This window comes from Mobula hypostoma, chromosome 2 (genome assembly GCF_963921235.1).
Source record: "Mobula hypostoma chromosome 2, sMobHyp1.1, whole genome shotgun sequence".
Classification (NCBI taxonomy): Eukaryota; Metazoa; Chordata; class Chondrichthyes; order Myliobatiformes; family Myliobatidae; genus Mobula; species Mobula hypostoma.
Window position 1 is genome coordinate 10,052,585 of NC_086098.1, and position 25,361 is coordinate 10,077,945.

General features: G+C 44.6%; 1 protein-coding gene across 1 annotated transcript in view; it reads left to right on the forward strand.

Annotated features, from left to right (window-relative positions):
- The window catches only part of slc35f6 (solute carrier family 35 member F6), a 75,962-nt gene extending 50,916 nt beyond the window's left edge, over positions 1 to 25,046 (forward strand). Inside the window, exons 3-6 of the mRNA XM_063033381.1 lie at positions 3,718 to 3,889; positions 11,540 to 11,755; positions 19,314 to 19,424; positions 23,733 to 25,046. Coding sequence (XP_062889451.1) covers positions 3,718 to 3,889; positions 11,540 to 11,755; positions 19,314 to 19,424; positions 23,733 to 24,205 — 972 coding nt within the window. The 3' untranslated portion in view covers positions 24,206 to 25,046. The remainder of the gene's footprint in view (positions 1 to 3,717; positions 3,890 to 11,539; positions 11,756 to 19,313; positions 19,425 to 23,732) is intronic.
- The last annotated feature ends 315 nt before the right edge of the window (positions 25,047 to 25,361 follow it).

The window sequence follows — 25,361 nt, forward strand, 5'->3', positions numbered from 1 at the left end:
TTAGACACAGGGTCATTTGACTGACCTTTTTTAATAAAAACTTAGAAAGCTATCTACAGGATTTGAAACAGATCTTTGTAAACTTTACGATATGAGCACTGTCTGCTGTGATGCAGCTGTGCAAACCGGAACAGGAAAGGTTAGTGACGTGCATTGTGGTATTTGAAAAACCGACTAACTAGTTAACAGAAACATTTAGCTAAAAGATTGTTTTCAGTAAGTATACTTATTAATTACTACATTATTTTAGGTAACTAACCTTTTGTGCGCACATTAATTTCCTTTGTGCGCTGGTTGAAAAATGTGTGTGCGTGCGCACAGCTTAGAGGGAACGTAGCTTACCAGATGTCCTTTTATCTGCAAATGGCACCTTCCAGTCAGGTTTTGAGAATTCCTGTCCAATGTTATTGAAATTGATCTTTATCAGTCCCCAGTTTAGGACCTTGATTTTGAGGACTAGATTTACTTTGTTCCATGTCTGACGTGATAAGACTAGAATTATGGTTGCTGGCTTCTGAAACACATCATCTACTTGCCCAGCCTCAGTTCCTAAGTGGAGTCGCATGCTGACATTTCTGTACGGTTATAAGACATAGGAGCAGAATTTGGCCATTTGGCCCATCGAGTCTGCTCTGCCAGTCCATCGTGGCTGACATATTGTCCCTCTCAACCCCATTCTCCTGCCTTCTTCCCATAACATTTGATATCCTTGCTCCACTTTTAATGTATCCAGTGACTTGGCCTCCACAGCTGTCTGTGGCAATGAATTCACAGATTCACTACCCTCTGGCTAAATAAATTCTCCCTGTTCTAAAGGGATGTCCTTGTATTCTGAGGCTGTACCCTTTGATCCTCGACTCCCACTCTATAGGAAACATCCAATTGCACTCTATCTCAGCTTTTCAATAGTTGATAGGTTTCAATGCAATTCCCTCCTCCACACCCCCCCCCACCATGTTCTTCTAAGCCAGGTGTTCTTATCTGGGGTCCATGGACCCCTCGGTTAATAGTAAGGATCCATGGCATAAAAAAGGTTGGGGACCCCTGTTCTAAACTTCAAGTATAGGCCCAGAGTCATCAAATGCTCGTCATACCCAATCTGGAAAAAATCACTAAGCAACTACCATCAACAGATCACTTGCAATACCAGAGGAAACAACACACTGGACCATTGTCACACCACTATCAAGAATGCCTACCGTGCTATTCCACGCCCTCGCTTTGGGAAGTCTGATCACCTGGCTGTACTTCTACTCCCTGAGTATAGGCAGAGACTGAAGACTGCAGCACCAGCAGTGAGGACCAAGAAGGTATGGACAAGGGAAGCACAGGAGCGCCTACAGGGCTGCTTTGAATCAGTGGACTGGACTGTATTCAGGGATTCATCTTCGAACCTGGATGAGTATGTTGCAGTTGTTACTGACTTCATTAAAACCTGTGTGGATGAGTTTGTGCCCACAAAGACTTACTGTACATTTCCAAACCAAAAGCCGTGGGTGAACCAAGAGGTACATCGTCTGCTGAAGGCCAGATCTGTGGCATTCAAGTCTGGCAACCCAGGCCTGTACCAGAAAACCAGGTATGATTTGCGGTGGGCTATTTCAAGGGCTAAGTGACAATTTCGAGTGAGGTTGGAGGCGACATCGGATGTACGATAACTGACACGGTCTGCAAGACATTACTTCCTACAAAGCGAAACCCAATAGCGTGAATGGCAGCGATGCTTCACTACCAGATGAATTCAACGCCTTCTATGCACGCTTTGAAAGAGAGAACACAACTACAGCTGTGGAGATCCCTGCTGCACCTGATGACCCTGTGATCTCCGTCTCAGAGTTCGATGTTAGGCTGTCTTTAAAGAGAGTGAACCCTCACAAGGCAGAAGGTCCTGATGGAGTACCTGGTAAGGCTCTGAAAACCTGTGCCAACCAACTAGCAGGAGTATTCAAGGGCATTTTCAACCTCTCACTGCTACGGGCAGAAGTTCCCACTTGCTTCAAAAAGGCAACAAGTATACCGGTGCCTAAGAATAATAATGTGGGCTGCCTTATTGACTATCACCCAGTAGCACTCACATCGACAGTGATGAGATGCTTTGAGAGGTTGGTCATGACTAGAGTGAACTCCTGCCTCAGCAAGGACCTGGACCCATTGCAATTTGCCTATCGCCACAATAGGTCAATGGCAGACTCAATCTCAATGGCTCTCCACACGGCTTTAGACCACCTGGACAACACAACCACCTACATCAGGATGCCGTTCATCGGCTATAGCTCAGCATTTAATACCATCATTCCCACAATCCTGATTGAGAAGTTGCAGAACCTGGGCCTCTGTACCTCCCTCTGTAATTGGATCCTCGACTTCCTAACCGGAACACCACAGTCTGTGCGGATTGGTGATAACATCTCCTCCTCACTGACAATCAACACTGGCACACCTCGGGTGTGTGTTTAGCCCACTGCTCTACTCTCTGTATATACATGACTGTGTGGCTAGGCATAGCTCAAACACCATCTGTAAATTTGCTGACGATACAACCATTGTTGGTAGAATCTCAGGTGGTGATGAGAGGGCGTACAGGAGTGAGATATGCCAACTTGTGGAGTGGTGCCACAGCAACAACCTGGCACTCAACGTCAGTAAGATGAAAGAGCTGATTGTGGACTTCAGGAAGGGTAAGACAAAGGAACACATACCAATCCTCATAGAGGGATCTGAAGTGGAGAGAGTGAGTAGCTTCAAGTTCCTGGGTGTCAAGATCTCTGAGGATCTAACCTGGTCCCAACATATCGATGTAGTCAGAGCATTCTGACAGGCTGCATCACTGTCTGGTATGGAGGGGCTACTGCACAGGACCGAAAGAAGCTACAGAAGGTTGTAAATTTAGTCAACTCCATCTTGGCTACTAGCCTACAAAGTACCCGGGATGTCTTTAGAAAGTGGTGTCTCAGAAAGGCAGCGTCCATTATTAAGGACCTCGAGCACCCAGGGCATGCCCTTTTCTCACTGTTACCATCAGGTAGGAGGTACAGAAGCCTGAAGGCACACACTCAGCGATTCAGGAACAGCTTCTTCCCCTCTGCCATCCAATTCCTAAATGGACATAATATCTTTGGACCCTACCTCACTTTTTTTAATATACAGTACTGGTTTTTGCACATTTTTAAATCTATTCAATATATGTAATTGATTTGTTTATTAATATTTAAATTTATTTTTATTATTTTTTTTCTCTCTCTTGGCTTATTTATTGCATTGAACTGCTGCTGCTAAGTTAAATTTCATGTCACATGCTGGTGATAATAAATGTGATTCTGATTCTCATATTACCAGCATATTGCTTCATAAAACTTTGAGCACAACGAATTCTGCCCCATCTAATCCCTTGGCATTAAGGTAAATCCCAATCGATACCAGGAAAGCTAAAATCACAGATTATTACAACCTGCCTATACCTTCACGTGTTATCTTTTCTGGTCTAAAATGGGGGTGGGCCTCATGGTGACTTACCATCAGAAGTCACACCTTTCTTCCTGAAATTCTATGTGCCATTTTGTAAATCAAGAGTTAAATTGGAAAGGGCAAGGCGTAACTTCAACTCAACTTTATTTGCCATATACATTTACATCTATAAAAACGTTACACTACAGTGGCACAACCTTCAAAAAGTTTGTGCACGTGCAACTTAACGCTTCTGTGTTTTTTTTGTCGCAGGCTGTGGGAATGTTCCTTGGGGAAGCCTCCTGTTTCGCCGTTTTCTACATAATTTCATGCTATGATCGGCAAAGGGCAGAACCACAAATGGCTCCTGCAAAGAAGTTCAATTCTTTCATTTTCCTGCCGCCTGCCCTGTGTGACATGCTGGCCACTAGCATTATGTACATTGGTGAGTTTACCCAAAGTGTTTGACGCATGAAAATAATAAACTTCTGAGTGATACAGTGAAACTGTATCAAGCACTTTGAAGAAATATAGAACAGAAATCTACAGTACATTACAGGCCCTTCGGCCCACAATGTTGTGCTGACCATGTAACCTACTCTAGAAACTGCCTCAAATTTTCCTACGGCATTGCCCTCCATGTACCTATTTAAGAGTCTGTTAAAAGACTCTATTGTATCCACCTCTACCACCGTCGCTGACAGTGCATTCCACACACCCACCACTCTTTGTGTGGGGGAAAAACTTGCCTCTGATATTCCCCCCCCCCACCCGCCCACCTACTTCCAAGCACCTTAAAATTAGGCCCCCTTGTGTTGGCCTTTTCAGCCCTGGGAAAAAGCCTCTGGCTATCCACACAATCAATGCCTCTCATCTTGTACACCACTATCAGGTCTCCTCTCATCCTCCATCGCTCCAAGGAGAAAAGGCCAATTTCACTTAACCTATTCTCACGAAGCACGCTCTCCAGTCCAGACAGCATCCTTGTAAATCTCCTCTGCACTGTTTCTGTAGTATCGACATCCGTCCTGTAGTGAGGTGACCAGAACTCAACACAGTACTCTAAGTGGGGTCTAACAGGGTGTATAGCTGTAACATTAGGGGGGTGATTGATAAGTTCGTGGCCTAAGGTAGAAGGAGGCAATTTTAGAAAACCTAGCACATTTATTTTTCATTCTCCCCTAGTGTTGGCACCATGTCCTCGTGGACTTCCTTGGGTGATAAGCCCTTGAGACCGAGGTAGCAGATGACTGCATGAAGGCCGATGTCGATTTTCTCAGACAGTGCTTACTTGCAATTTTCAATTATCTGAAACAGAAATACCACAAAAGTTACTAACTTCAAACTTTCTGCGTAATCACTCAGAGTTGAACTGCACGTGCATGTAACGAGAGCTGTATAACTCATCTCCTTCTACCTAAGGTGACGAACTTATCAATCACCCCTGCTGTGGACCACTTTCTGGAGGTCCAAGACACCGACTTCTACAAAGAAGGGATCCACGACCGTTGGACTAATTGTGTAAATGTAGGAGGGGACTATGTTGAAAAATAAATGTGCTAGGTTTTCTAAAATTGACTTCTCACTTAGGCCATGAACTTATCCATCACCCCTCCTACCTCATGGCTCTTGAACTCCCTCCCATGGCTGATGAAAGCCAACACACCATGTACCTTCTAACCAGCACTGTCAACCTGCATATCAGCTTTGAGTGTCCTATGGACACGGAGCCTCAAGACCTCTCTGATCACACTGCCAAGAGTCTTACCATTAGTATTATATTCTGCCTTCAAATTTTACCTGCCAAAATGAAGCGCTTCTCACTGATCTGTATTGAACTTCATCTGCCACTTCTCAGCCCAGTTCCGCATCCTATCAATGTCTCGCTACAAACTCTGGCAACCCTCCAGACTATCCACAACAACCCCAACCCTTGTGTCATCAGCAAACTTACTAACCCACCCTTCTACTTCCTCATCCAGGTCATCTATAAAAATCTACGAGAGGAGAGGTCCCAGAACAGATCCCTGCAGAACACCACTGGTCACCGTTCTTCATGCAGAATACAAACCATCCACAACCACCCTTTTCCTTCTGTGGGCAAGTCAATTTTGGATTCACAAAGCAAGGTCCCCTTGAATCCCATGCCTCATTATCTCTGAATGAGCCTTGCATGGGGAACCTTATCAAATGCCATACTGAAATCTATATACAGTACATCCACTGCTCTACCTTCATCAATGTGTTTTGTTACTTCCTCAAAGAATACAATCAGGCTTGTAAGGCGCGACCTACCCTTGACAAAGCCATGCTGACTATCCCTAATCAGATTATGTCTCTCCAAATGCTTCTAAATCCTGCCTCTCAGGATCTTCTCCAACAACTTGCCCACCACTGGAGTCAAACTCACTGGCCTATAATTTCCTGGGTTATCTCTGCTCCCTTTCTTGAACATGGGAACAACATTTGAAACCCTCCATTCCTCTGATACTTCTCCTGTCTCGATTGATGATACAGTGATCAATGCCAGAGGTCAGCAATCTCCTCCCTCGCTTCCCACAGTAGCCTGAGGTACATCTCATCCGGTCCTGGCGACTTGATGCTTTTCAAAAGCTCCAGCACATCCTCTTTCTTAATGTCTATATGCTCAAGCGTTTCAGTCCACTGCAAATCATCCCCACAATTGCCAAGGTCTTTTTCCCTGGTGAATACCAAAGCTAAGTATTCATTATGTACCTCCGCTACCTCGTCCAACTCCATGCTCATGTTTTCACTATCACTCCTGATTGATCTTATTCTCACATGGCACATCCTCCTGCTCTTCACATACTTGCAGAATACCTTGGCGTTTTCCTTAATTCTGCTAACCAATGCCTTCTCATGGCCCCTTCCAGCTCTCCTAATTTCATTCTTAAGCTTTTTCCTGACAATCTTGTAATTTTCTAGAGCTCTAACTGCATCTAGAGTCTTGAACCTTTGGAGAGCTTTTCTTCCTAACTAAATTTTCTACGTTCTTTGTACACCATGGTTCTTTTGCCCTAGCATCCTTTTCCTGCCTCAATGGAACATACTTAAGTAGAATGCCATGCAAATATTCCCTGAACATTTGCCACATTTCTGCCATGCATTTCTCTGAGAACATCTGTTCCCAATTTATGCTCCCAGGTTCCTGCCTAATAGCATCATATTTCCCCCTGCCCCAATTAAGTGTTGTTCCTATCCCTCTCCAGTGCTATGGTAAAGCAGATTGAGTTGTGATCACTCCCTCCAAAATGCTCTCCCATTGAGAGATCTGACACCTGACCAGGTTCATTTCCCAATACCAGATCAAGTACAGCCTCTCCTCTAGTTAGCTTAGAATATAGAAGAACTACAGCACAATACACACCCTTCGGCCCACAATGCTGTGCCGAACATGTACTTTAGAAACTACCTCGGGATACCCATAGCCATCTATTTTTCTAAGCTTCATGTACCTATCCAGAAGTCTCTTAAAAGACCCTATAGTATCCGCTTCCACCACCGTTGCCGGCAGCCCATTCCATGCACTCACCACTCTCTGCATAAAAAAACTTACCCCTGACATCTCCTCTGTACCTACTCCCAAGCACCTTGAAACTGTGCCCTCTCATGCTAGCCATTTCAGCCCTGGGAAAAAGCCTCTGGCTATCCACACGATCAATGCCTCCCATCATCTTATACACCTCTATCAGGTCACCTCTCATCCTCTGTCGCTCCAAGGAGAAAAGGCCAGGTTCACTCAACCAATCCAAACAACATCCTTGTAAATCTCCTTGACACCCTTTCTATAGTTTGCACTTCCTTCCTGTAGTGAGGTTACCAGAACTGAGCACAGTACTCCAAGTGGGGTCTGACCAGGGTCCTATATAGCTGGAACATTACCTCACGGCTCTTAAACTCAGTCCCACAGTTGATGAAGGCCAATGCACCATATGCCTTCTTAACCACAGAGTCAACTTGTGCAGCAGCTTTGAGTGTCCTATGGAGTCGGACCCCAAGATCCCTCTGATCTTCCGCACTGCCAACAGTCTTACCATTAATGCTATATCCTGCCATGCCTACCAAAATGAACTACCTCACACTTATCTGGGTTGCACTCCATCTGCCACTTCTCAGCACAGTTTTGCATCCTATCAATGTCCCACTGTAACCTCTGACACCCCTCCGCACTATCCACAACACCCTCAACCTTTGTGGCATCAGCAAATTTACTAACCCATCCCTCCACTTCCTCATCCAGGTCACTTATAAAAATCACAAAGAGTAAGGGTCCCAGAACAGATCCCTGAGGCACACCACTGGTCACAGATGTCCATGCAGAATATGACCCATCTACAACCACTCTTTGCCTTCTATGGGCAAGCCAGTTCTGGATCCACAAAGCAATGTCCCCTTGGATCCTATGCTTCCTTACTTTCTCAATAAGCCTTACATGGGGTGTCTTATCAAATGCTTTGCTGAAATCCATATACACTAAATCTACTGCTATACCTTCATCAATTTGTTTAGTCACATCCTCAAAAAATTCAATCAGGTTCGTAAGGCACAACCTGCCTTTGACAAAGCCATGCTGACTATTCCTAATCATATTATGCCTCTCCAAACGTTCATAAATCCTGCCTCTCAGGATCTTCTCCATCAACCACTGAAGTAAGACTCACTGGTCGATAATTTCCTGGGCTATCTCTGCTCCCTTTCTTGAATAAGGGAACAACATCTGCAACCCTCCAATCCTCTGGAACCTCCCCTGTCCCCACTGATGATGGAAAGATCATTGTCAGAGACTCAGCAATCTCCTCCCTCGCCTCCCATAGTAGCCTGGGGTACATCTCTTCCTGTCCGGGAGACTTATCCAACTTGCTTTCCGAAAGCTCCAGCACATCCTCTTTCTTGATATCTACATGCTCAAGCTTTTCAGTCTGCTGCAAGTCATCACTACAATCACCAAGATCCTTTTCCGTAGTGAATACTGTGCAAAGTATTCATTAAGTACCTCGGGTACCTCCTCTGGTTCTGTACACACTTTTCCACTGTCACACTTGCTCTTCACATACTCGTACAATGCCTTGGGGTTTTCTCTAATCCTGCTTGCCAAGGCCTTCTCATGGCCTCTTCTGGCTCTCTTAATTTCATTCTTTAGCTCCTTCCTGCTAGCTTTATAATCTTCTAGATCTCTTTCATTACCTAGTATTTTTTTAACCTTTCGTATGCTTTTCTTTTCTTCTTGACTAGATTTTCAGCAGCCTTTGTACACCATGGTTCCTGTACCCTACCATCTTTTCCCTGTCTCATTGAAACATACCTATACCACACAAATATCCCCTGAACATTTGCCACATTTCTGCCGTACATTTTCCTGAGAACATCTGCTCCCAATTTATGCTTCCAAGTTCCTGCCTGATAGCCTCATATTTCCCCTTACTCCAATTAAATGCTTTCCTAACTTGTCTGTTCCTATCCCTCTCTGATGCTATGGTAAAGGAGATAGAATTGAGATCACTGTCTCCAAAATGCTTTCTCACTGAGAGCTCTGATGCCTGATCAGGTTCATTTCCCAATACCAGATCAAGTACATCAAATACAGCCTCTCCTCTTGTAGGCTTTTCTACATATTGTGTCAAGAAATCTTCCTGAACACACTTAACTCGCTCCAGCCCATCCAAATGCCTTGCTCTAAGGAGATGCCAGTCAATATTAGGAAAGTTCAACATCTCCCACTGTGACAACCCTATTATCATTGCACCGTTCCAGAATCTGCCTCCCTACCTGCTCCTCGATGTCTCTGTTACTGTTGGGGGACTCTATAGGAAGACCCCCCCAGTAGAGTTACTGCACCCTTCCTGTTTCTGACTTTCAACCACAATGACTCAGCAGACAACAATTCGGTGACTTCCTCCTTTTATGCAGCCGTGATACTATCCCTGGCCTCCCTCCACTGGCTGCCAGTATGGTTCAGAATTTATTTTAAGATCCTCCTGTTTGTTTATAAAGCCCTAAGTGGGCTGCCCCCCTCCCCCTTGTATTGCATACCTCCTAACCCCTGTATTCTACTTCCAGGTCCCTCAGGTCGGCTGACTTGGGGTTCCTGGCTGTCCTGCGATCTAAACTTACTCAGGGGTGACTGCGCTTTTGCCATTGTAGCCCCTAGACTGTGGAACAGCATTCCCCTCCCTATCAGACCTGCCCCCTCCATCGACTCTTTTAAATCTAGGCTCAAAACTTACTTTCATTCACTAGCGTTTGAATCCTCCTGATGTGGCTGATTTTTGGCTTGTGCCTAGGCCCTTGTGTTTCTTTTGTGCCGATAAGCTGTTTGCCTTGTTATGTCTGTGTTTCTTGTATTTGTGATTTTGGCTATCTGCTCTGATCTGTACAGCACTTTGGTCAACGTGGGTTATTTCTAAATGTGCTATATAAATAAATTTGACTTGACTGATTAGCAGTGCCACTCCCCCACCTCTTTTGCCTCCCTCCCTGTCCTTTTTGAAACACCTAAAGCCCGACACACTCAGCAGCTATTCCTGCCCCTGAGATATCCAAGTCTCTGCAATGACCACAACGTATTGACCCACGGTCTAAGTTCATCCAGCTTGCTTATGAATCAGAATTAGGTTTATTATCACCGGCATGTGTCATAAGATTTGTTAACTTGGCAGCAGCAGTTCAATGCAATACATAATATAGAAGAGAAAATAAATAACTAAGTAAATCAATTACACTTTATTGAAGATTAAAAATCTTCCAAATTGAAAAAGTGAGGTAGTGTTCATGGATTCAATGTCCATTTAGGAATCGGATGGCAGAGGGGAAGAAGCTGTTCCTGAATCGCTGAGTATGTGCCTTCAGGCTTCTGTACCTCCTTCCTGATTGTAACAGTGAGAAAAGGGCATGTCCTAGGTGCTGGAGGTCCTTAATAATGGACGGTGCCTTTCTGCGTACTCCCTGCATTAAAATGTACTTCTCAAACCATCTGGCTGAGTACATCCTTGTTCTGTCATCTGCCTATCCTTCCTCACAAACTCCCTACAAGCTGTCTCACCGTGAGCGCCAACCGCCCCATCCTTACTGTGCCCCGATTATTGGGATTAGTTTAGTTGGCCATTTGATGACTAATTTATTGGTATATTGTGGGCCGGATGGCCTGTCCCTGTCCTGTACGGTTCTGTGTTCCATTAAATACAATTTCACAGCTGTGGAATTTGGTCACTGTATGATCACTAGGTAACAGTGGCTGACGGTTAATTCAGATACCTGGGTAACTGTGTCCGTATTGTAAGTCTGTTTGGCCCATAGTGTTTTCCACCATTCCATCATTTATTTATTTTCCCCCTCGACCCCATTCTCCTGTTTTCTCCCTGTAACTTTTGACACGCTTTCTAATCAAGAACCTATCAACCTTTGCCTTAATGTTCAAAGCACATTTATAGGTAGCCGCAAAGCAAAGAAACCCAAAATAACCCATTTTTTTTTTAAAAAAGACTGTTAAACACACCGAATGTGCAAGGAAAATAAAACAAATTGTGCAGACAATAAAAGTTAGCAAATGGCATTCAGAACAAAAATGAGTTCACAGACACGAAGCCCAGAGCAGCTGGAACAGGACACTGCCTCGGCCTTTTAATGTACGACTTGACCTTCACAGCATTCTGTGACAGTGCATTTGACAGATTCCCCACCCCCTGGCTAAAGGAATCCCTCCTCAGCTTTGTTCTAAAGGGATCCCCTTGTATTCTGAGGCTGTATCCTGTGGTCTTGGACTCTTTTTCTGCTACCCCAACCCCCTCACGTCATAGGAAACATCCTCTCCACATCCACTCTATCGAGGCCTTTCAGAATGTGATTGGTTTGAATCTTTTGAGGCTGTGCCCACTGGTCCTAGGCATCCCCACTATAGGAGTCTTCCTCTCCACATCCACTCTGTCTTGGCCTTTCACATGTACAACCTGTTAACTTGCAATGTTTGTGAAAACTCTGCATTTTGGCCGTCATAGTGCTTTTAATTTGTCTTGTATGACTGCTTTTTCTTGGTTGTGAATTCACTAAGGCCGATGTATCTTTGTGCACCCCTCTCCAGCTTTAAACTTGACCAGCGCGTCCAGTTTCCAGATGCTTCGAGGAGCTGTGATCATCTTTACTGGGCTGCTGTCTGTTGCCTTCTTGGGCCGCAAGTTAAAGCCCAGCCAGTGGGTAGGAATTCTATTGACCATTTGTGGACTTGTTGTCGTGGGTTTGGCAGACATTCTCAGTAGAGAGGGTGGCCAGGAGCACCGTTTATCTCAGGTCATAACAGGTAACAACATGCTTTGTATTTCTTTTATCTCTACAAGCAGAATCCTATTAAATAACAAAAATTTCCTTCCTTGGTAATGAATAGTTTTAAGTTGGTTGAGTTCTCCTTTGCTTGGCTATTAACCCAATAAAACTGAAATGGATAAACGCAAGAGGTTCTGCGGATGCTCGATATCTCGAGCAGCACTCTCAAAATACTGGAGGAACTCAGCAGGTGAGGCAGCATCCGCGGAGAGGAATAAACAGTCAACGTTTGGGGCCGAGACCCTTCATCAGACGTGGGGAGGAAGGGGGAGAAAGGCAGAATAATAAAGTCGGGGTTGGGGTTAAGAGAAGTTACCAGGTGACAGGTGAAGCCAGGTGAGGAGGAAGGTTGGTAGGTGGGTGAGGGAGGGGGTGAAGTGGAAACTGGGAGGTGATGGGTGGTAAAAGTAAAGGGCTGAAGAAGATGGGAGAGGACAATGCTGTAGAACTCTAAGTCAGACAGCATCTGTGGAGGGGATTAACAATTGATGCTTTGGGCTGAGACCCTTCAACAGGACTAGAAAGGAAATCTTGCGTATTAATTAGCAGTTTCAGAAGGTTGAAATCTGGAATTTTGCTATACCCTTTTCAAGTAGTTGCCCCCCGTCCTTCGTTGTATGACTACACCTTAAATTTTAGTATTTTTATTCCAATTCCCATTCTCGTTCCAACATTTCGGTCCATGGCCTCCTAGTGCACGAGGATGAGGCTGTGCTCAGATTGGAGGAGCAACACCTTATTTTGTCTGGGTAGCTTCCAACCTGATGGCATGAACATAGATTTCTCCTTCTGGTTTAAAAAAAATAATAATCCCTCCCCCTCCCCTCCTCTTCTATTCCCCACTCTGGCCTCTTCTCTCCTGCCTATGACCTGCTGAGTTCCTTCTGGGGGTGGGGGTGGGTGTTTTAGCAATTGCCTTAAGTCTTCATTAACTTTGCTGTCAAGGAAAATAAACCCCTTGAATTTTACCTCTGCTCATTTCTGCATTTTCATTTTTGCATCTGTCAAGTTCAGTGGTCATTGAACATACACATGAATACAGCCAAATGCAACAACGTTCCTCTGGGGTGACGAATCAAAACACAGAGCCGACAGTCACACACAGTACAAGGCACATATAATTACGACAGCCGAAAAGCGTATGGTCATGATAAAATAATATCCCATCTACTTTGTCCTTGTCCTTGTCCTACCATCTAGCTACAATATATAGACAAAGACAAAGCAGATCGGCCACTGGGGTCTGTGTTGGGATCAATTTTTTTGCGTTTATAGGTCAATGATTTGGATGACAGTAATTGATAGCTTTGTGGCCAAGTTTGCAGACAATGCGAAGATAGGTGGAGGGACGGGTAGTTTTGAGGAAGCAGGGAGGTTACAGAAGGACTTGGACAGATTAGGAGAATGAGTAAAGTAGATGGAATACAGTGTCTGGAAGTGTATAGTCAAATTAAATTTTAAAAAAAGAGAAATTAAAGTGTAGACTTGTTATCCAAATGGGGACAAAATTCTAGAATCTGAGGTGCAAAGGGACTTGGGAGTCCTCGTGCAGGATTCCCTAAAGGTTAATTTGCAGGTTGAATCGAGGATGGGGAAGGCCAATGCAATGTTACCATTCATTCTGAGAGGACCAGAATGTGTGTTGAGACTATATACAGCACTGGGGAGGCCTCCCTTGGAATATTGTGAGCAATTTTGAGCCCCTTATCTAAGAAAGGATGGGCCTCTAGTCACTGGAATTCAGAAGAAGGAGGGGGAATATTATTGAAACATATGTTGAAAGGCCTTGGTAAAGTGGATGTGGAGAGGATGTTTCCTATAGTGGGGGAGTCGAGGACCAAAGAGCACAGCCTCAGAATAGAGGGATGTCCTTTTAGAATGGAGATGAGGAAAAATTTCTTTAGCCAGAGAGTGATGAATCTGTAGACTTCATTACCACGGGTTGCTGTGGAGGCCAAGTCTTCATGTATATTTCAGGTAGAGGCTGCTGGTTTCTTGATTAGTCAGGGCATGAAGGGATATGGGGAGAAGGCAGGAGAGTGGGGTTGAGAGGGAAATGGAACAGAAGTGAGGTGTTTGATGTCGCAGTGTTCACCGAGCTTGGCAATTGGCTTGCAGAGTTTCATCACTAGTCGAGATGCTATCCTCGGTGCAGAGTAGTTGGTGTTTCTCTCCGGGAGTGCTCCAGTTCATGTAGACGCCTGTTTGTTTGCATCGGTCCTGATTGGCTACCCCTTCAGTTGATGTTTGAATGCTATTGGCTCACATTTCTTTGGCTCTTGGGGAGATAATAGAATTCAAAGGTGAACTGAAGGGGTAGCCAAACAGGACCGAGGCATGCGAACAGGGGAACGGGGTGGGGGCCTATATAAACTTCAGCATTCCCAGAGAGAAACACCAACAACTGCGCACTGAGGATGGCATCTCGACCGGTGGCGAAACGTCTGCAAGCTAATTAGCAAACTCAACGAGCGCCACAACATCAAACTCCTCATGGTGCTGTCAAGTTATTTGTGGTGATCCACTGTGACACACCTAGTCTCATTTTACAGTGACTACAGTTAATGACACTTTTTCTCCCATGCATCAGTCTTTTTTTAGATCTGTGATTTAATCTATGAACATGTATTGGTGCCAGTATCTATTTTCCACTTTAATATCTTGCCCTTATTCCCTCACTTTTCTGAATTCCGTTCTATTTATCTCACGTGTACAGCCTACCACCTAACCACCAACTTCACTCATAATTTTGGTGTTACCTGCAAGTTGCTTAGTCATGAGCCATGGCTGGCACCCCACCCTGTCTCGTATGCGCATAGTCACAGTCTTGTTCTGTGGAGCTGGTTACAAACTGCACTGTGGCGGAGAGGAGAGCTCTACAACACTGGTCCAAACTGCCCAGCACGTCACACAACACCCGTCTCCCCACTATCAAGGACGTGTATACAGGAAAGAGGCCAGTAACAACATGAAATATCCTATCCAACCTGCTCAGACTGTGTGTCCCACTCCCATAATGGAGAGGGTTACGTGGTATCCACGCCAGGGCCACCAAACCCAAAAACAGTTCCACAGTAAGGCTGATCAACACCTCCACCCACTCCCCACACCGCTCCACACTCCCCACACCCCTCCACACTCCCAACCACCACTACCTTTTCCTTCTCGTGTCAGTCACCTTGTGTATAGACACTCCTGTGTCTAGCGTCACTTTATGGACATACAACAAATCTGTGTATAGAAGCTATCTTGTATATTTATATTTATTGTTCGTTTTTATATTTATTCTTTTTTGTTATTGTGTTCTTAATCTTACTGTGTTTATTGTGCTGCATTGGATCTGAAGTAACAATTATTTCATTCTCCTTTACACTCGAGGCAAGGTAGGTTATCTGTGTAGAATACATACAGAGTATGTGTGTGAGGCCAGTGTTCTGTGCTCGGTGTCAGATGTGGGAGGTCCTGGGGTCTCGCAGCCTCCCGGATGGCCACATCTGCACCAGGTGCGTCGAGCTGCAGTTCCTTAGAGACTGCATTAGGGAACTGGAGATGCAGCTCGATGACCATTGCCTGGTCAGGGAGAGCGAGGAGGTGATAGAGAGGAGCTATAGGCAGGTAGTCACACTGGAGCATGGGGACAGAGATAGGTGGGTAACAGTCAGGAGAGGGAAGGACAAGAAGCAGGTGCTAGAGAGCACCCCAGTGGCTGTCCCCCCTTAACAATATGTACACTTGTTTGAGTACTGTTGGAGGAGACAACCTACCTGGGGGAAGCAACGGTGGCCGCACCTCTGGCACAGAGTCTGGCCCTGTGGCTCAGGTAGGGAAAGAAAGAGGATGGCAGCAGTGATAGGGGACTCTATAGTTAGGGGGTCAGACAGGCAATTCCGTGGATGCAGGAAAGAAATGCGGATGGTAGTTTGCCTCCCAGGTGCTAGCGTCCGGTATGTTTCTGATTGCGTTCACGATATCCTGAAGTGGGAAGGAGAACAGCCAGAAGTTATGGTACATATTGGTACCAACGATACAGGTAGAAAAAGGGAGGAGGTGCTGAAAGCAGACTACAGGGAGTTAGGAAGGAAGTTGAGAAGCAGGACCATAAAGGTAGTAATCTCGGGATTACTGCCTGTGCCACGCGACAGTGAGTATAGGAATAGAATGAGGTGGAGGATAAATGCGTGGCTGAGGGATTGGAGCAGGGTGCAGGGATTCAGATTTTTGGATCATTGGGACCTCTTCTGGGCCAGGTGTGAGCTGTACAAAAAGGGCAGGTTGCACTTGAATCCCAAGGGGACCAATATCCTGGCGGGGAGGTTTGCAAAGACTATTGGGGAGAGTTTAAACTAGAATTGCTGGGGGGTGGGAACCGAACTGAAGTGACTGAGGAAAAGGAGGTTGGCTCGCAAATAGAGAAAGCTTGGAGACTGCGAAAGGGAGGATAGGCAGGTGATAGAGAAGGGACGCGCTCAGTCCGATGGTTTGAGATGTGTCTATTTTAATGCGAGAAGTATTATGAATAAAGCGGATGAGATTAGAGCGTGGATCAGCACTTGGAGCTATGATGTTGTGGCCATTACAGAGACTTACATGGTGCAGGGGCAGGAATGGTTACTTCAAGTGCCAGGCTTTAGCTTTTTCAGAAAGGACAGGGAGGGAGGCAAAAGAGGTGGGGGCGTGGCACTGTTGATCAGAGATAGTGTCACAGCTGCAGAAAAGGAGGAAGTCATGGAGGGGTTGTCTATGGAGTCTCTGTGGGTGGAAGTTAGGAATAGGAAGGGGTCAGTAACTCTACTGGGTATTTTTTATAGACCACCCAATAGTAACAGGGACATCGAAGAACAGATAGGGAGACAGATTCTGGAAAGGATTAATAATAACAGGGTTGTCGTGGTGGGAGATTGTAATTTCCCAAATATTGATTGGCATCTCCCTAGAGTGAGGGATTTAGATGGGGTGGAGTATATTAAGTGTGTTCAGGAAGGTTTCTTGACACAATATGTAGATCAGCCTCTCCTCTTGTAGGCTTTACTTGATCTGGTATTGGGAAATGAACCTGGTCAGGTGTCAGGTCTCTCAGTGGGAGAGCGTTATGGAGACAGTGATCACAATTCTATCTCCTTCACCATAGCAATGGAGAAGGATAGGAACAGACAAGGTAAGAAAGAGTTTAATTGGAGTAAGGGGAAATATGAGGCTATCAGGCAGGAACTTAGCATAAATTGGAAACAGATGTTCTCAGGGAAATGTACGGAAGAAATGTGGCAAAGTTCAGGGGATATTTGCGTGGGGTTCTGCGTAGATATGTTCCAATGAGACAGGGAAAGGATGGCGGAGTACAGGAACCGTGGTGTACAAAAGCTGTTGTAACTGTAGTCCAGAATAAAAGAAAAACTTACGAAAGGTTCAGAAAAAACCGGTGATGATAGAAATCCAGAAGATTGTAAGGCTAGCAGGAAGGAGTTTAAGAATGAAATTAGGAGAGCCAGAAGGGGCTATGAGAAGGCTTTGGCAGACAGGATTAAAGAAGACCCCAAGGCATTCTACAAGTATATAAAGAGCAAGAGGGTAAGATATGAGAGAATAGGACCAATCAAGGTTGACAGTGGAAAAGTGTGTATGGAACTGGAGGAGATGGCAGAGATACTTAATGAATACTTTGTTTCAGTATTCACTATGGAAAAGGATCTTGGCGATTGTAGGGATGACTTGCAGTGGACTGAAAAGCTTGAACATGTATATATTAAGGAAGAGGATGTGCTGGAGCTTTTGGAAAGCACCAAGTTGGATAAGTCACTGGGACTGGATGGGATGTACCCCAGGCTACTGTGGGAAGCAAGATAGGAGATTGCTGAGCCTCTGGAGATGACCTTTGCATCATCAATGGGGACGGGAGAGGTTCTGGAAGATTGGAGGGTTGCGGATGTTGTTCCCTTATTCAAGAAAGGGAGAAGAGATAGCCCAGGAAATTATAGACCAGTGAGTCTTACTTCAGTGGTTGGTCAGTTGATGGAGAAGATCCAGAAAGGGAGGATTAATGAACATTTGAAGAGGCATAATATGATTAAGGATAGTCAACATGGTTTCGTCAAAGGCAGGTCGTGCCTTACGAATCTGATTGAATTTTTTGAGGATGTGACTAAACACATTGATGAGGGTAGAGCTGTAGTGTATATGTATTTTAGCAAAGCATTTGATAAGTTCCCCATGCAAGACTTATTGAGAAAGTTCAGAGGCATGAGATCCAAGAGAACGTTGCTTTGTGGATCCAGAATTGGCTTACCCACAGAAGGCAAAGAGTGGTTGTAGACGGGTCATATTCTGCATGGAATCTGTTCTGGGACCCTTACTCTTCGAGATTTTTATAAATGACCTGGATGAGGAAGTGGAGGGATGGGTTAGTAAATTTGCTGATGTCACAAAGGTTGGGGGTGTTGTAGATAGTGTGGAGGGCTGTCAGAGGTTACAGCGGGACATTGATAGGATGCAAAACTGGGCTGAGAAGTGGCAGATGGAGTTCAACCCAGATAAGTGTGAGGTAGTTTATTTTGGTAGGTCAAATATGATGGCAGAATATAGCATTTAATGGCAAGATTCTGGGCAGTGTGGAGCATCAGAGGGATCTTGGGGTCTGAGTATATAGGATACTTAAAGCTGCTACACAGGTTGACTCTGTGGTTAAGAAGGCATATGGTGCCTTCATCAGTTGTGGGATTGAGTTTAAGAGCTGAGAGGTAATGTTGCAGCTATATAGGACCCTGGTCAGACCCCACTTGGAATACTGTGCTCAATTCTGGTCACCTCACTACAGGAAGGATGTGGAAACCATAAAAAGGGTGCAGAAGAGATTTACAAGGATGTTGCCTGGATTGGGGAGCATGCCTTATGAGAATAGGTTGAGTGAACTCGACCTTTTCTCCTTGGAGCATTGGAGGATGAGAGGTGACCTGATAGAGGTGTACAAAATAATGAGAGGCATTGATCGTGTGGATAGTCAGAGGCTTTTTCCCAGGGCTGAAATGGTTGGCACGAGGGGCATAGCTTTAAGGTGCTTGGAAGTAGGTACAGAGGAGATGTCAGGGGTAAAGTATTTTACATAGAGAGTGGTGAGTGCATTGAATGGCGGCGGTGGTGGTGGATGTGGAAACGATAGGGTCTTTTAAGAGACCCCAGGATGGATACATGGAGTTTAGAGAAATAGAGGGCTATGGGTAAGCCTAGATAGGTCTAAGGTAAGGGCATGTTTGGCACAGCTTTGTGGACCGAAGGGCTTGTATTGTGCTGCATATTTTCTATGTTTCTGTACTGGAAGTGATACTAAATAATCTGGAATCTTCCTTCCAGCTATAATTGGGCTGGCTTGTACTCTTCCCACAGAAACACCTTTTCATATGGTGGGTTTCTATTTTCTGAGCAGTGATCTGCTGATTTTGTGCCAAGTTTGTGAAGGCTCTGAATTTGCTTCCTGGTGGGGTGAAATGATGTCAGCCTAAAATGGATGAACAATCACTAAATTCCTGTTTTTAATTTTTTTTTAGGTGACCTCCTCATTATCATGGCCCAAATAGTTGTTGCTATTCAGATGGTTCTGGAGGAGAAATTTGTTTATAAGCACGACGTACACCCACTTCGGGCTGTGGGCACAGAGGGTAGGTTTGGAACGGAGCCTGTAAACAAAGCTGTTTTGCTGTTTGCCAGTGGGCATCACCGTGCTTTTATTTGCCGTCATTGCAGTGAATTATCAGTCAGTTCAGGGAGGCCACCTGTCTTTCAATGGGATTTCGATAAACAAGATTGGTTCTAACAGTTTTAAATCAGATGACAGAAATTTCCAGAATTAGCCAAACCTTTCATTGGATAGTCATTCTTTCCCAGAAGAATGAAAGAAAAAGCTCAAACTGAAAATTATTTGATTGTGAACTGGAAAGGCGCAATAGTAGTGTAGCATTTGGTGTGGCGCTATTAGAACTCGGGGCGCCTGCGTTCGGAGTTCACTTCCGGTGCTGTCTGTGAGAAGTGTGTACGTTCTCCCCGTGACTGCATCGGTTTGCTCTGGCTGCTCCAGTCTCCTTCCACGTTCTGAAGGCGTGCTGCTTAGTAGGTTAACTGGTCATTGCAAATTGTCCTGTGAATAGGCTAGTGTTAAATGTAGTAGATAGAGACAGATACTTTTTTAGAGCGGTCCCCAACCTTCTTTGCACTGCGGACCAGTTTAATATTGACAATATTCTTGCGGACCGGGGGCAGAGGGGGGTAGGGTTGCCAACAGACAAGAGTAGCAGTCAAATACGTTGTGTTTACCCCGAGAAAGACTACAATGACCATGAAGCCTTGCGCGGGCACCAGTGCACATGCGTGAACATGCCGATTTTTTTTCTCTACAAATCGTTTTTACCGATTCTGTTCGGTGGGGGGTGTTAATCACGACCGGAATATAGGTGATAAGTGGCTAATACACTCAATTTCATTTCTAAAAGGGTTTATCTAACGAATTTAATATTAAACACACAGCACATATTTTCCTCGCATGAATATACTGATAAGTCAATTATCAGGGGAGGACGGGGGAGCTTGAAGTAAGTGTTGAATGAACTTCCAGTGGAAGTGGTGGAGGCAGGTTCGATATTATCATTTAAAGAAAAATTGGATAGGTATATGGACAGGAAAGGAATGGAGGGTTATGGGCTGGGTGCAGGTCGGTGGGACTAGGTGAGAGTAGCGTTCGGCACGGACTAGAAGGGCCGAGATGGCCTATTTCCATGCTGTAATTGTTATATGGTTATATAAGTCACTTAAGTCAATAGCATCATAACATTTTAAGTAATGTTTGGATATTAAACACACAGCATATATTTTCCCCGTATAATTATATAAAATCATTGTAACACACCGATATCGCTGAATCAGTGCGAGCCCTGGGCTTATTTTCCTGCAACATCACGGTCCTATCGAGGGGTGATGGGAGACAGCGATACTCGAAGGGGGTTCCTTATGTCCAGTCTATTCCGCAATTTAGTTCTCGTTGCATTCATTGCAGAGATATGTTGGAAATGGAAGCAACGTTTTCAGTGCTTTCGTGGCTGTCTCAGGATATTCAGCCTTGACTTTGATCCAGAATGCCGTCAGAGATGTTATGTCAAACATGCTTTTCAGCCCACCGTCATTTGCAAGCTCGAGGAGTTGATCTCCTTCCCGCGCTGACATGGATGATGTGCGAGTCATGACCTCGCATGCGCTCAAGTTTAACAGTGGGCGTGACAGGGAATGAGGAAAGGTGCAGCTGACTCGTATCACCAAATCATATCGTTTCCTCGCGGCCCAGTAGCACATGCCTTGCGGCCCGGTGGTTGGGGACCGCTGCTTTATTGATCCCAGAGGAAATTACAGAATGCCACTATGATAAATATATAAATATTAGAAGAGAAATAGGAAACAGTAAAAATAAGTTACATTGAACAGTCTAACAGGAGGGGGTTCATCACTTTCCCAGCTATAGATTGCCTCATTATAGAGCCTTATGGCCAAGGGTAAGAATGACCTCATTATAATGCTCTTTGGAGCAGTGCAGTTATCTTGGTCTATTACTAAAAGTGTTCCTCTATTCAGCAAAGGTGGCTTCCCATTGACTCCAGCTCCAGATTTTTCCTTCAGCGTTTATTCCTGAAGCCTTCCCCAAGCATGGAGACCAGGTCATTGGGTGATTTAAGGCAGAACTTGATAGTTTCTTGATTGGACACGGTATCAAAGGTTATGGGGAGAAGGCTGGGGAGCGGGGCTTAGGAGGTGGGAGAAGGATCAGCCATAATTGAATGGCAGAGCAGACTTGATGGGCCAAATGGCTGAATTCTGCTATGTCTTATGATCTTGTGGAATGCATACAGCTCAAAGCAGCAGAGGTTTGAGATCAGAGTTCACCTCCTAGATCGGCTGCCAACCACAGCTGACAAGCCCCATCTGCTCGAAGCAACTGGTGTTAGGGTACCAGTAACCTGCCTTTGCCCCTTCTGTCAGTAGAAATGGTTTTGCCAGGCTCAGTAGCTAAGCCACACGTGAAGGCCAGGAGTTAGACTTGGATGTCAGAGGCTCTTTGAGATGCACACCAATGGGAGCATTTAATAGGTAGTGGGGGCTTATGCCCACTAACACCCCAGCTGTAAGGTAAAACCTCCTGAGTAAAAGAACGATTATCCAGTGAAATTCTAGAAAAGATTTGAGACATTGTCCAATAAGCTTCGAGTTGTCAGTCCTACAGCATAGAAACTGGGTTGGGGTTGGGGGTGGGGGGGGGTCTCCTGCTTATTATGTCCAGGCCGGCCTTTCTGGACCTATCTCATGATCCATGGCCTTCTGTGTGGTAGTAATTCAAGTGTTTAACTGGATACTGCTTAAGTGATGTGAACCTACCTTCACTACCCCATTCAGAGTGCATTCTAAATGCCATTTGTTGGGTGGGTGTGATGTGGGGGGGGGGGGGGGAATGTGAACAGATCTTCCTATCCTCTTGCTGTAACCCAATCCCTTGTAATTTTAGTTTGTTCAGTTTGAGTATTTGCATGTTTGTTCCATAGGCCTGGTGCATTCTCACTGTAGGCGTGCTTTGTTCGCACCAGAATTTTTATTTTATTGATAAGCGTAGAATAGTCCCTACCGGCCCTTTGAACTGCATTGCCCAGCAATCTCCCGATTTAATACCAGCCTAATCAAGGAGCAGTTTTACAGTGACCAATTAACCTACTAACCGGTATGTCTTTAGACTGTGGGGAGGGGAAACTGGAGTACCTGGAGGAAACCCACCACGGTCACAGGGCGAATGTACAAACTAACTCCTTCCAGGCAGTGGCGAGAATTGAACCCGTGTCGCCTGTAGTGTGAAGTGTTGTGCTAACCACCATGCTACCTGTGTGACAGCACTTATGGGCGGCCCGCAGCACACCTTCGGATGTCGGTCGTTAAAACGTTTCACTGTTTGTTTTGATTCTAGGTGTGATGAATGAATCAGAATGGAATCCTGTGGTGACAACCAGGGTTTTTTATCAGGCAACACACATCAACGTTGCTGGTGAACGCAGCAGGCCAGGCAGCACCGCTAGGAAGAGGTACAGTCGACGTTTCAGGCCGAGACCCTTCGTCAGGACTAGGCCTGCTGCGTTCACCAGCAACTTTGATGTGTGTTGCTTGAATTTCCAGCATCTGCAGAATTCCTGTTTGTTTTTTTTTTCAGCATCGTTTCCTAATCTGATGTCATTTTTTTATTTAAAAAAAAGCTGCTTTTGTGTGTTATGCTCAGAAGACGACCAACTTAAATTTTAACTAGCAGTGTTATTTGTGGAATGCAACTAATGATGTGGTTTAAGTTTGAGCATAATCATGATGTTTCAAAAGTTTTGAAGAGCTTTGCCCCAGCAGTTCAACACGCCGCAACTTGTCCTGATGCTCGACGACTTGGTTTCAGGGAGCTTTTTAAAAATGAAGCTCAATACCAGGCAAACATTTCATTTTAGCATGATATCATGGAGGGTTCAAAATGTGAACTCTCCTGGACAAAGAGAAAGCTTGTCTTTGTATCTTAGGAATACACAGGTGAGCAAGCCCAGGACACTCTTTAGTTGTCAGAAACGTGACAGTCTATGTATAGCCTTTTCATGAATTGTGACACCTTTCTCTGTGCTTATCGTGTTTGTGCAGCTATGTTATCACCCTTAAGCGCTGGGGCTAGCACTATGTAAATTTACAACTAAGAGAAGATGCAGAATGTTAGCAAGACCATTTTAGCAACGCAAATCTTTTAACCCTAAATTCAAAATATTCTCTTATACTTGGGCTCAAAGTTTAAACACCACTTTAAGTTTTAATATATGAATCCATTGCACCTGCTCATTCTACTAATCTGTTATGTCTGTGATGCATTTTTGAGTTAACTTGGCTTTTAAAACCTGTTCACTTTGTCTCCTTACAAGGTATTTTTGGATTCACCATCCTCACTCTGCTTTTGATTCCAATGTACTACATCCCGGTGGGGGAATTTGGTGGCAACCCCAGAGGTGTTCTTGAAGACGCACTTGATGCTTTCTGTCAAATTGGGGTGAAGCCGTTAATCTTCGTGGCCCTCTTGGGAAATATCTTGAGCATTGCCTTCTTCAACTTTGCTGGCATTAGTGTGACCAAGGAGATCAGTGCAACCACTCGAATGGTTCTAGACAGTCTACGGACCGTAATAATCTGGATAGTGAGCCTCGCAGTGGGTTGGGAACAATTTCATGGTCTCCAAATCTTGGGCTTCTCAATCTTACTGGTGGGTACATGTCTCTACAATGGGCTGCATACGCCATTACTAGCAAAGCTTCCATGGTGTCGGAAGCCTGCAGTGGAGAATCAGGAGAGGGAAGAATTGTTAACTGAAAACAATGATTCCATTAACTCCGGTCCCTGAAAATGGATTGCAGTTTTGGACCATAAATGTGTTGCTTTCAAACAATGACCAAAGAGCGTTGTCTTTTATATAAATTATAAACCCACTTGTGTTCTGAGGGGAGGAATAAAGGAGATAGTTGAGTGGCGGGTTGTGGAGTGGAATTCTGTGCCACTTTGTGGGTCACAATAATGGATCGTCTGGTGGGAATGATGCATTAAATGATCTTTTATTTTCAGAACTGCAGGCAAGGCAGTTGCAGTTATCACCTTGCAAGAGGTCTGATACATCTAGCTTGGTTGTATGATGGTGTGCTGCCATAATGACCAGTAAGCTCAAGCTAGGAAAGTGAGTGGACCATGTGCTTCTCTTTATGATGAAACACTAGATTCTGTTGATTTCAAGCTCTTTGTGATTGTTGCCATAGTCTTTAATTTGCAATTCTATCAAGAGAAAATTAAGAGGGAAGGCTGACCCTATTCTTTTGCTGTTCCCAAATCTACTGTTGGTGCTGCTCGGTGTGAGTATCTAGATGGGGGAGCTCTCTAGAAGTTCAAGCACAATTCAATACCTCTTCCTCACTTTCCTGTTTGTCACCTCTGAACTCCTTCCCAGAAGAATGAGCACTTGAACTATCTTAAAGATGTGATGCGCCTTGAGTCATTCAAATTACTGTTACTGATTTTAAAATATTAATCAATGCTGTTTGTAAATTGACTTTTGGTTATGTTGGATTATTTCTCTACTGATCAACGGGAGGAAATTTATAAAGGTTACCCTATGATTGTAAATTTTGCTGCTTTTCTGTACAATAATTTGTGTAAAGAATAAAACTAACTGTAGAAGGTTGACATTGATACAATATTGTGAATATAATTGTCACTACTTTCTCCAATTGCTTGATTTTTTTTTGTTTTGATCACTAAAATGAAGTTGATCATGACTGAGAAATGTATAAGAGGAATAGATAATGGACACCAGAGATTCTTTCCTCCACCCCCCCCGATGAAAATTACGATTACAAAGTTCAAGCTTATTGTCATTCAACCATACATGTATACAGCTAAATGAAACATCATTCCCCCAGGGTTAGGGTGCAAACACAGTACATAGTCACACACAGCACACATAGTTACAACCGCACAGTCACAAAATAATATTAACTCAAGTCCTGAAT